Source organism: Chiloscyllium plagiosum, chromosome 26 (assembly GCF_004010195.1).
Source record: "Chiloscyllium plagiosum isolate BGI_BamShark_2017 chromosome 26, ASM401019v2, whole genome shotgun sequence".
Lineage (NCBI taxonomy): Eukaryota > Metazoa > Chordata > Chondrichthyes > Orectolobiformes > Hemiscylliidae > Chiloscyllium > Chiloscyllium plagiosum.
In genome coordinates this window covers 46,072,333-46,085,666 of record NC_057735.1, presented here as the reverse complement: position 1 = coordinate 46,085,666, position 13,334 = coordinate 46,072,333, and the positions used below count along the sequence as shown (strand labels likewise).

At 39.9% G+C, this 13,334-nt stretch overlaps 1 protein-coding gene across 1 annotated transcript in view; it reads right to left on the bottom strand.

Moving 5' to 3' along the window:
* The window catches only part of sycp1 (synaptonemal complex protein 1), a 374,769-nt gene that overhangs the window by 245,085 nt on the left and 116,350 nt on the right, over positions 1-13,334 (bottom strand). Inside the window, exons 9-10 of the mRNA XM_043716250.1 lie at positions 9,377-9,485; positions 6,505-6,599 (exon numbers count right to left, since the gene is read on the bottom strand). Coding sequence (XP_043572185.1) covers positions 6,505-6,599; positions 9,377-9,485 — 204 coding nt within the window. The remainder of the gene's footprint in view (positions 1-6,504; positions 6,600-9,376; positions 9,486-13,334) is intronic.

Sequence of the window (13,334 nt, the reverse complement as noted above, 5' to 3'; positions counted from 1 at the left end):
CCTCCATCCTGAGGGATTTTTGGAGGAGGGAAAAGAGAAAGTCATCCTTGCTTAGCTTGTACAATTAGATTCATAGAGATATAGAGCTCGGAAACAGACCCTTCGGTCCAACTAGTCCATACCAACCAGATATCCTAACCTAACCGAGTCCCATTTGCCAGCAATTGGACCATATCCCTCTAAACCCTTCCTATTCATACACCAATCCAGATACCTTTTAAATGCTGTAATTGTGTCAGCCTCCACCACCACTTCTGGCAGCTCTTCCAAACACACACCACCCTCTGTGTGAACATGTTGTCCCTTAGGTCTCTTTCATTCATTCCCCTCTCACCCTAAACATATGCCCCCTGCATCTGGACTCTCTCAACCCAGAGAAAAGACCTATCCTATCCATGCCCTCCATGATTTTATAAACCTCTATACGGTCACCCCTCGGCCTCCAACGCTCCAGGAAAAACAGTCCTAGCCTATTCAGCCTCTCCCTATAGCTCAAATTCTCCAACTCTGGCAATATCCTTGTAAATCTTTTCTGAACCCTTTCAAGTTTCACAACATCCTACCAATCGGAAAGAGACTAGAATTGCACGCAATATTCCAAAAGTGGCTTAACCAATGTCCTGTATAGCCGCAACATGGCCTCCCAACTCCTATACTCAATGCTCCGACCAATATAGGAAAGCTTAACAAACACCTTCTTCACTATCACATCTACCTGCAACTCTACTTTCAAGGAACTATGAATTTGCACTCCAAGGTCTCTTTGTTCAGCAACACTACCCAGGGTCCTTACCATTAAGTGTTTATGTCCTGCTCTAATTTGCTTTTCCAAAATGCAACACCTCACATTTATCTAAATTGAACTCCATCTGCCACTCAGCCAAGTGGCCCATCTGATCAAGGTCCCGTTGTAATGTGAAGTAACCTTCTTTGCTGTCCACTACACCTTCAATTTTGTTGTCATCTGCAAACTTACTAACTATACCTCCTACGTTCACATCCAAATCACTTATATTAATGACAAAAAGTAGTGGACCTAGCACCGATCCTTGTGGCAAACCACTGGTCACAGGCCTCCAGTCTGAAAAGCATGCCTCCACTACCACCCTCTGTCTTCTATCTTCGAGCCAGTTTTGTATCCAAATAGTTCTCCCTGTCCTCCATGAGATCCAACCTTACTAACCAGCCTCCTATTGTTTCAACTCAGGGCGCAGTTTAAGGCCAAGTACAAATTCAAATTGTTTTACACAGCAATGAATATGCTAATCAATAGTTGTAAACATTAGCCAAGTTTCAATTGTAGGGTGACTTGAGTGTCTACTTCAAACTGTCAAAAACTTCCACAGGAACATAGATCATTTATTCCCACAAGTCTGATCCACAGGCCTAGATCCTGGCTGTTCATCTCTCTCAACATATTCCAGCACTCACCATATCCTTGGTTATTAGTAGTGGGCTGCAGTCACTCAGCGATTAGCACTGCTCCCTCTCAACGCCAGGGACCTGGGTTCGATTCCACCTTCGGGTGACTGTGGAGTTTGCATATTCTCCCCATTTCTGTGTGGATTTTCTCTGGTGCTCTGGTTTCTTCCCACAGCCTAAAGATATGCTGTATAGGTAGACTGACCACGTTAAATGGCTATAGTGTCCAGGATGTGTAGGGAAATGCAGGGTCACAAGGATAGGGTAGAAGGGTGAGTTGCTCTTTGGTGGGTCAGTGTGGACTTGATGGGCCGAATGGCCTGCTACCACACTGTAAGGATTCTAAGATCCTAAACTCCTGCATATATAAACCCTTCACTGTTCCTCTCCATTGAGCCATCTATGAGCTGTTAAGCTCCCGATGGCATACACGGAAGCACCGCACATTAATACCAGATCTTTCTTAGGATCATAGTGTGTCAACATCTTGGAGGATGATAGCTGTTTCTTTACTTCATTAAAAGCTAGGGTTTGAGACCATTCCCAAGGCTGACCCTTCCTCTCAGAGTTGATGCAAAGGTGTGAGGATAGATAGGAGGGTTACGTATGAACTTTCCATAATAATTAACAAGCCCAAGACATGAAAGCTGCGGCACCTTTAATTGACCTCACTTTACCTTCCAATGGGTGTAACCCGGTCTTGTCCAATCTGTAGCCCAAGTAGATCACTTGAAGGGTCTGTAACACACATTGTTCCCTTTTTAGGCGTATGCCTATCTTGGAAAATCACCTAAGGACGATATCCAAGTTCTCTAAGTGGTCCTTATCAGTTTCCCCGTTATTAGGATGTTATCTAGGTAAATGGTGACCTGAGGTAAAATCTTGCAAAATGTCTTCCATCAAGCTGGTGATACCCCAAATGGCAGTCTTACATATTGATACAAGCCCTTACTGGTATTAATTGTAGCATACTTCTGAAGATCCTGTTCTAAATGCATTGCAAGTAAGCATTACTCATGTCAAGCTTTGCGAAGGACAGCACCCTCTGCCAGCTTTGCGTATAAATCTTCTGAGGGCCTGAGCTTTTCTCCAGCTGTGATTTGTTTAAAATATCCACAAAGGCAAAGTGACTGATCTGGCTTCAAAATCAGTACAACCGGTGCTGCCCAATCCGCAAATTAGACGAATCAATAATTCCTTCATTTTCCACTCTTCTGATTTTTGCCACTACCTTTGTCCAAAAAAGAAAATGATACTGGGCAGGATTTGTAGAATTGCGAAATTGCTTCCTGGTCAACATACAAGGTGGCCTTAGCTCCTCTGATAGTTCCTATACTTGCCTGGAAAACCTTCAGGTATTTAATTAGGACTTCACTCAAGCAGCATTTTTCTAATTGAGCCAGTCAATGAATTTCTTGCGACTAATTTTGCCCAATCCAGCTTGGGTCCAAGTCATTTACGACAAACACTGGTAACTGAACCAGGTGCTTTCGTAAGAGATCGGAAAGGAAGTTGCACCCATAATCTATAAAGATTCCCTGGCGTTGGTTCTCAGTCTAGCTGAGGTCCTGCACAAAATTAAAGGCTGGAGTCCGGAGAGAATTTCATTAAAAATTGGTTGTGAGATCACTGATACTGCTGCGCTGGAATCAACCTCCATTAGAACCAGGTGACGATTTAACCAGACATTTATTTTGATTGGTTCTGAATTTGAAGTTGCTAAGCAATTTAACTGTTCCAAACCAGATCTAGGTCAACTTTCTAGGGTACGAACTGTCCTGGATACCAGCCCAGGAGTCTTTACTTAATTAAGGTCTCTTCAGTCCCTTTTGCTATCTCAAATCTGCATACTGGCAAGAACTACAACGGCTTGCAGGTCAGGAGCCTGAAGAAAATTTTAACTGTTTGGCTGAGGTTTGGCTTTGTTTTGGTGTATTGCTCTGGGTCGACAGTGCAAGAAGTCCAGGATTACAGATAGGTCAGTTAGTGTGCTGTGGAGGCATTAGTCTGGGTGTAAAGCTAGTTTTTTTTCTCAAATGAGAAAAACAGAAAGATTGCAGTATAATGAAAGTGGATGGAAGAGTTGTTAGTCATGACGCATGAGTGGGACAGGTAGTTAAATGTTACCATTGAGTGATTAGGAAGTGGAAAGGGTCTGTGAGGATGAATTGAGTGACAGATTTGAGTTGAAGTGTTACATGAAATACTGAGGGTGGTTGCTCATGAGCAGTGAATTCTGGCCCTGTCCGTATGAGGTAGCATGGAAAAGATGGTGAAATTTACCTTCATGGTGTGCAGAAGATCACTGATCTTCCTCCTGTACAATTAGGCATCCTGCTTCACCCAGTACACAGCAATGGCTTCCTCTCCACCACATCATCATCAAAATTTCAAGAGCCCGATCTGCACAGCAGGGAGTGAACTTATCTCTCCTCTGAGACATGTGTTGAATATAGAAACACAAGTACCTCACTGTAAGGGGCAGTTCCTGGCTTACAGCATTAGAAATGGTATGTAGCTAGCCTTTAAATATGGCACCAGACACATTATGGACTGGAAGATTCCTGCAGTGGTAAGAATCTATGTCTCTCCAGCCCACTATTCCCTGAAAAATGCAAGCCAGCCAAAACCCAGTTGCATTAGCAATGATATGAAGAGTGAAAGATGCCCTAAGCTATGAATCTCTCACAAATAAAACTTCAACAGAAGAGGGGAAACTTTCACCAACTGTGTCCAATTCGGCTCATTACACTCTTGTAAGAGTGTGCAATAAAGATTTGAGAATGGTTCAATAAAAAATATCAGTTATTTAAGTAGATCAGAGAATTTAGGCAAGTGCCTTAGGAAAGGGAAGGCTGAAATGAGCTTTGGTAGAGGTGCTCAGAATCATAAGGATGCCAGATAGAATACATTAAGAGAATCTGTTCCCATTGGAATAAGTGTTGGGAATCAAAGGTTTAAGGTAATTAGCAAAAGATCCACAAGTAACATAAGGAAAACATTTTTCACAGTGAATAATCAGGATATTAGACACACTGCTTGAAAATATGGTAGAAGTGACTTCAGTCGTAGCTTTCAAAAGGGATGTGAACACTGTCAGGGTGAAAAAGGGATTGCAATGTGGAAAGGATAGGAGAGCGGAAATAGTTAAAATGTTCTTGCAACAAAGCTGTCAGATCCGATGGGCTAAACCACTTCTTTCTTGATCTTACAAGCCTCCTGAAAAGGGAAAAATTCCATTAAAACAAAAATTTAGTAAATCTTAGTATTTGGATTGAGTAATGTAACTTAGGAAAAGTAGTTGAATTAATCCAGTAAATTAAGGCTGCATTAGGGCAGACATGTTAGCAGGCCAAACAGGGCACAACAGAGAATAAAGGACATGACCCACAGTTACAAAAGACTCACACAGGACAATGAAATGATAATTCTCTTCTGTGAATGATGCTAAGTCAAGAACAAACAGTTTCTTTCCCAAATAGAAGACCAGATGAGCCATCCTAATACTCTTTTGGGGCTATAAACAGATAAGACATTCCAATAAGTAAAGATCAGGCATCTCATCAAAACAAGATTAAAGACATAGCAGTTAGCCAGCTGCTTATCTCCCTTCTCTTCCTGTGCATGTGTTAATTTATGATCAAATGTTATAGATAGAATTATAAGTATTATCACTGATCGGTATATATAAATAATGTAATTACCACGTAGAAAGAGTATAAATCAAATATTTTATCAAAGATGTAGCACTTTTCACTGCATTTGTAACAAAAATACAGCAATAATAAATAAATCAAATCAAATTGAATCAGAATTTGTAACAGTTTTGGGAGATCCATTTTTCCCATAGTGGGTCTCCTGTGCATATACATGAATAAACACCAGTAAAATTTCTAATGGTTCCATCTGTTTTTTGTGGGTTGAGGTAAATTAAAGAATCCTTCCCTTTTCACCTCCCACTCTCAGTCACTGATTCGTTAGATTACACAACACAGAAAAAGGTAATTTAGATCAACAAATCCATTTATACTTTATATGAGCCATATTCCATGTCTCCTTATCTTATCATTAAATGCTACACTTCATTTGGCCCCCTAAAGGTTGACTAGCTTTCTCTTAAACGTATTTACGGAATACCATTTTCTCCCCAATCTTTGGATTTTTTAAAAATTGCTTAGATAAATAGTTTTTTAAATTGCCTTTTGGATTTCTTGACAACCATTTTATATTGATGACCTCTAATTATGCTGTTCCCCACAAACGAACATATTCTGTCTGTAAACACTTATATCAAAACCTTTCACAGTTTTAAAGTCATTCCTCAGTCTTCATCTTTCAAGAGAAGAGTTTATCCTTTTTGGATATGTATATCCATCATACTGTGTACTATCCTTGTCAGGGAGAAAGTGAGGACTGCAGATGCTGGAGATCAGAGCTGAAAATGTGTTGCTGGAAAAGCGCAGCAGGTCAGGCAGCATCCAAGGAACAGGAGAATCGACGTTTCGGGGTCCTGAAGAAGGGCTTATGCCCGAAACGTCGATTCTCCTGTTCCTTGGATGCTGCCTGACCTGCTGCGCTTTTCCAGCAAAACATTTTCAGCTATTATCCTTGTCAATCATCTTTGTAACTCCCCAGTTCTTCTATGTGTTTTTATAATGACCAGAACTACATAGAGTGCTTAAAGCTTCATCTAATGTGCACTACAGGCTTACCATAACTTCTCTACTTTTTAATGTTATCCCTCTTGGAATTAAGGACATGGTTCAATTTGCTTTTGTTTTAAAATGATGACGCAACTGTTAGTGATTGATGTATCTGTTCCTCTACCCCAACAGATTCATACCTTCCAAATAATTAGTAGCTTTCCTTTTCTTGCTACAAAAATCTACTAGCTGACATTTATACATTGAACTTCATTGCTAATTACTACTCTATAAGTTTATTAATGTCCTCCTGTAAGTTGATACAGTCCTCCTCAGGATTGACTATCCCTCTAATTTATTGTTATTCAACTGAAAGTCATTTCTGCAGCCAGAAAACAAATATTTCAAGCAAGCATTTCACTTTGGTAACAAATCATACCTCTCTTTTCTTCAGCAAGTCTTCTGTCTTCTTTAGTTCTGTAGTCAAACTCTGTTCTTTGGTACATGCCTCTTGAAGATTTTCATTAAGATGTCCTTTTAATTTAAAATATTAAACAATAGTGAAAATTTTATAATGCAGCTTTTGATCATTTCCATAATAAAAATGTTTAATATTTCTTGCATATTTTCTATTTGAATTGATGCCGATTGAAATCACCATTATTTTTAAGCATATTATTACTTAACAAAGTAGAAACAAAGCAGAAAACAAACAGGTACTGTACAATGAAATTTACTTTGCAACATGTAGGACACCTCTGGATTTTTGTAAAGGTTCAGCCATGCAGAATTAATGTAAAGTGCCCTTTAGACTCAGTATTATTTATCCAAACTGTGAGGTTTTTAATTTCCTCAATCACCTTGCCTTTCCACATCTCTATAATTCTCGTAACTCTCTCAACCAACCAAGATGTCTACATAAATTCTAGCCTCTTACACATCACTGATTTTAAATGCTCCACCATTGGTGGCCATACCATCAGCTGCCAAGGGTTTTAAGTTTTGGAATTCCCTCTCTGCATCTCTCTGCCTCTTTTCCTTTCCTCTTTAAAACACTCCTTAAAACCTACCTTTTTGACCAAGCTTTCATTTGCATATAACCTAGCCTGTTGAGCATCACTGATTTTCAATGCACCACCATTGTGGCTATAACCTTTAGCTGCTAATGGTTCTAAGCACTAGAATCCCTTCTCTAGAACTCTCCACCTCTTTTCCTTACCTCTTTTCAGACACTCCTTAGAACCTACTTTTCTGACCGAGCTATTGTTTATATTACCCAATATCTCTTTCTGTGGCTAAGTGTTACACTTTGTTTTATTATAGCTCCTACAAAGAACCTATATATGTTTTCATGACATAACAGCAATTTGATAAAGGTTTTTTAATATTCGCAAGAAGCCTTAGTCACTAACTGATTTACTTAAACATGGGAGCAGTAACAATCTGCAAACTAATCTAAGCAATGTTTCTAATGTGCATATTTTGCTTAATTTTTCAAGATTTGCTGGAACTAAATTACAATTTGAATAATCGATATGTCTTCTATTAATACAAAATTTATGCTGATTTGCCATTATAAAGTGCTTATTGATCAATAATGCGAAGTAGCTTCAAAGGAGACAAAGATTGGGACACACTACCCAGTGCTTTTTAAATATCTTAAATATGATATTTTCAAATTCACCTCTGTGGTAGTCACAAACAAGCTTAAAATGTTCTCTTCCCTGAATATATTAAAGTCCTCAAAGAATTTTATGCTTCTTGAATTTCTAAAGTATTGAAAAAAAATGCAGAAGAAGATACAATTTAGAAGAAGAAAATTTAGAACAGTACAGCACAGTACAGGCCCTTTTGGCCCTCGATATTGTGCTGGCCTTCCACCCTACTCTAAGATCAGACTAACCCACATCTCCTTCATTGTACTAACTTCTGTGTGCCTATCTAAGTCTCACTTAAATGTCTCTAATCATACAAATTCAAACCAAAGGATTAAAATTTCGTACTAAATAAAATGCAATAGTTCCAAATGGTAAAAGTTGTAAGGCAATCAAACTCAAGCTAAAACCAAGATATTTGGAAGGGAAAATTTTCTTCAATGTGGTAGTGATAACTAGCCATTGTCCACAAGAGAGACAGAGAGATTGAAATCTATAATTGTGTAGGAACAGGACCCAGCACACATCAAGGATGGACCAATTGGAGGCATGTTATCATAAACTATATTACCACAGTTGATAGTCATACAGTCATAAAGCTGTACAGCATGGAAACAGACCCTTCAGCCCAACTCATCCATGCCAGCCAGATATCCTAAATTAATCTCGTCCCATATGCCAGCATTTTGTCCATATCCCTCTAAAGTTTCCTATTCATATACCCACCCAGATGCCTTTTAAATGCTGTAATTGAACCAGCCTCCGCCACATCCTTTGGCAGCTCATTCCATACACGCAGCACCCTCTGCATGAAACAGTTTCCTCTTAGGTCCCTGTTAAATCCTTCCTCTATCACCTTAAACCTATGCCCTCTAGTTTTGGACTCCGCTACCCCAGGGAAAAGACTTTGTCTGTTTACCCTGTCCATGCCCCTTGCCCCTAAAGCTCAAACCCTCCAAACATGGCAACATCCTTGTAAATCTTTTCTGAATCCTTTCAAGTTCCATAACATCCTTCCTATAATAGGGAGACCAGAATTACACGGAATATTCCACAAGTGGCCTATACAATGTCCTGCACAGCTGCAATATGACCTTCCAACTCCCAAACTTGATGCAATGATCAATAAAGGCAAGCGTACCAAATACCTGCTTCACTATCCTGTCTACCTACGAATCCACTTTCAAGGAGCTACGAACCTGCACACCAAAGTCTCTTTGTATGTGAATTGGACTCCTGATGTTGGAATCATTCTGCATCACACTCTGCCTATCTAACTAAGTGACCCCCACTAAAGAAAAGGTTCTATGCAGCTCTGAAGTTATGCCTTTACATATCTTAAGAAATCCTCCAAAAGTAACAGCAATATTTAAATATTCTTTAATAATATATCTTAGATCATGATACTGCCTCCTACATGGTGGATCAAGTTGGCCAGGATTTCAAACTATAATTATATGGTGTTGAGATCGAAGCAGTAATATTTGATGAAGATTATACTACTTCACTGATATATTCATCATTTTGTCAAATTCTTAAACTGCACTATTCAACGCTGCTAATTTGCAAATTAGCAAGTCTTTCTCTTCCTTATTCCTCTACGTTGCCACTACATAGCAGTGTACATTAATTAAATTTACATTGCACAAAACTTACTGATTGTTTCTTCTAGCTGATCACATCTAAGTTTAGACTCTTGCAGATGAATCCACGTCTCATGAAGTTCACTGTCTTTTTGTTTATATTGCTGTTGCAAATGTTGTACCTTGATATGGATAATTTTAAAAAGATCATTTCAATTTAAGAAAACAAGTGAAAGTACAGTAACCCGATTTTCAGATTTATCTGAAGAAATGCATTTCCTACAAAAGAACATAGAAAATAGGAGTAGGCCATTTGGCCCAGTCTGGCTGCTCTGTTATTCAATATGATCAAAGCTGATACTCTTTCTCAGCACCATACTATACCCCTAGATGTATTTAGTCTCCAGAAATCTATTTCTTTCTTAAGTTTATTCAGTGACCTGGACTGTACAGTCTTCTGTAGTAGAGAATTTCACAGATTTACCCACCTTTTAAGTGAAGAAATTTCTCCTCATATTGTACAAACTCAAGGAATTCATCTGTTTATAGTATTATTGCAAATATCAATTCCCAGTTCACATGGTGAATAATGTCAGCCATGACTACTGTAGCACCAGTGTTAGAGTCAGAGATAAACAGGGGTGTACAACATGGAAACAGATCACCCAATCCAACTCATCCACACTGACCAAATATCCTAAATAAATTTAGTCCTATTTGCCAGTATTTCACCCACATTCCTCTAAACACCACCAATTCATATACCCATCCAGATGCCTTTTGTCCCTTTTAAATCTTTTCCCTCTCACCTTAAACCTATGCCCTCTAGCTTTGGACTCTGCTACCCTGGAGAAGATCTTGGCTATTCACCCTACCTATGGCCCTCATGATTGTATGAAACTTCTATAAGGTGACCCTCTGCCTCGGACACACTAGGGAAAATAGCCACAATCTATTCAGCCTCTCCCTATAGCTCAAGTCCTCCAAACCTGGCAACATCATTGTAAATCTTTTCTGATGCCTTTCAAGTTTCACAACATTCTTCTTACAGTAGGGAGACCAGAATTACATGCAATATTCCAAAAACATCCGAACCAATGTCCCGTACAGCCGCAACATTATTTCCCAACTCCTATATTTAATGTACTAACAAATTAAGGCAAGAACGCCAAACTCCTTCTTCACTATCTTGGCTACCAGGGACTCCACTTTCAGGGAACTATGAACCTGCACTCCAAGGACTCTTTATTCAGCAACGTTCCCAGGGCCTTATACTGAGGCATATAAGTGCTGTCCTGATTTGGCTTTCCAAAATGCCTCATCTATCTAAATGAAACTCCATCTGCCACTCCTTGGCCCACTGGCTCATCTGATCAAAGTCCCATTGTACTTTAACATAATCTTCTTCACTATCCATTGCACCTCCAAATTTGATGTCATCTTCAAACTTACTAACCACAGCTCCTATATTCACATTCAAATAATTTATATAAATGACAAAAAGCAGTGGACCCAGCACCAATCCTCATGCTACAACTCTGGTAATAGGCATCCAGTCTGAAAAGCAACCCTCTACCACCACCCTGTCTTTTACCTTCAAGTCAGTTCTGTATCCAAATGGATAGTTCTCCCTGTATTATATGAAATCTAAACTTGCTAACTAGTCTACCATGAGGAACCTCGTCGGATAACTTACTGAAGTCCAAAGAGATCACGTCCACCGCTCTATCCTCATCAATCCTCTTTGTTACTACATGATTTCCCATGAGCAAAGCCATGTTGACTGTCCCTAATCAGTCCATACCTTTCCAAATATTTGTCAATCCTGGCCCTCAGGATTCCCTCCTACAACTTATCCACCACTGAGAGCAGGCTCACTGGCCTTCAGTTCCCTGGCTTTTCCTTACCACGTCTCTTAAATAGTGACACCATGGTAGTCAACTTCTATTCTTACGGCACTTCACCTGTAGCTACCAAAGATACAAATATCTCAGCAGGGGGCCCAGCAATTACTTCACTAACTTTCCACAGAGTTCTAGTTTTGTATCTCTACTGTCCTGCATAAAGACATGTCCTACCTTACGACTACTGTTTAGAGGCCTGTACATAAGTCACACTAATATATTCCACCTCTTGTTGCTTCTAGGCTCCATCCCTGATTATGGGTCTAGTTTCTCTGAGCCAAATTTGCATTATAACACCAGCCCATCTCCTTTTCTTTTTTTGCCGATCCTCCCTAAACATTAAATATCCTTAAATGTTCAGTTCCCAGTATTGATCATCCTGCTTCCACATTTCCATAATTGCTATAGTTCTCCCTGTATTATATGCAATCTAAACTTGCTAACCAGTCTGCACTGTTTATAACTATTAGGACTGTTACTTCATCTACCTTCTTGTAGTTGTCCCATGCATTCAAATATAGTATTTTTAGATATGTCTTTTTTACATTTTAACATCTTTAGTACTAGGTCTAATTTGCTGATAGCCCTTATTTCCTCTGTCATTCACTTTTGCATGCTTCATATCCACCTTTGTTTCCCTCTCTTTTATATATCACTCTGGTTCCCATGATTGTTGTAACCCTCTTCAAGCAGGACAACTTGAAACTTAAGGACAGAAATTTTGCATTGTCCATAACATTATGAGGGCCAGTGGTAATGTTATTACAAATAATCCAGTCATCAATTAAAATGGCAGCTGGTAGAATGTAAATTCAATTTATCACTCTGGAAACATATACAAGGGTGGAATCAGCCGAGTCCCCAAATGACATAGGCAGTGGTGAATTAGTTGGGAAAATTTGGAGATCTGCAGAAATTAAATTCTCAAATTCAAGAAAACAGCTTCAACAACCAAATTCTGAAGTATCTTGCTAGTGAGTGGTGAGAGGCCTATTTAGTGTCCATTCGTAGTTAATCTCGCCTTCTGATTTGCATTTTCCTGTTCTCCGATGTGATAGAGAAATTAGTGGTGACACTTCTCAACATCAAAGTAAGGCCTGGCAAATCCAGCTCTCCGGTTGCTCCTCTAGACCTCCGCCTGGATAAGTCACCAACACCTCGGGATACACAATGTGGGGCAGTGACAACCCATACCCTTAACCATGGAAGTTGGCAACAAATGCACACCAGCCTCTCTGCATTCCCATGGCACATCTTCAACCCACTTACAATTTGTTTCTCCTCTTCAACACTGCACTTTGGAGTGTAACAGCATCTTTCACTGCAATGCTGCTATCGACATACTTTGTGACAAAGACAAGCATCCATCTCATATATTAGAGCTCCGGGCTCCTAGTTTACTCTCTTAGTACTCACTCACTTTGCATCTGCACATAGCATCTCTGCCTGGCCTTTTTGCAAATTGTCCCAGTAGAATACAGCACCATACTACGCTAATGTCACATCTGCAGCTGGTGCCAGGTGTTAGCTTATACAGCAAACACATTGCATGTGATTCAACCAAATAGCCATGTCACAATGTCTAGGGGATGTAGTCCTCAGTCAGGCAAATGATATTCAATCTGGAGATACTGGCACAAGTCAAGGGTGTTGTCCAACATCAGTCCAGGGGTTTGGACACTGTCAGTTGGTCACTTGGACAATCAGAGTCAGAGTCAAGGTCAGAGTCAGAGTCAGGGGTCCAACATCTACAGTCCAAGGACTGGACCATAGTTAATCCCTCAGTTCCAATGCATCCAGCCTGGAGAGTTGTGATTAGTCAGTTGGGGAACTGAGTAGGGATCAGACTGTTCCTTGATCAATCACATGGTCTTTCACAGTCAGAGGGGTGGGTCATGGTCAGTCCTAAGAGTTTATCCACTGTAAGTCAAGGTGGGGTGCATTATCAAATGCATTGTTATGGTAGAGTAGCTGAAGAACTCAATTGTGGAGACTGGGGACAACATGCTGGGATACAGAGAGGATAATTATTGTGAAAATGGGCAAGTTAATGAATAAAGGGAGCAGGCAACAGAGCATGGGAGGGAAAGGGGTACAGCAAGAGGGGTGTTCATTGAGAGTCAGCAT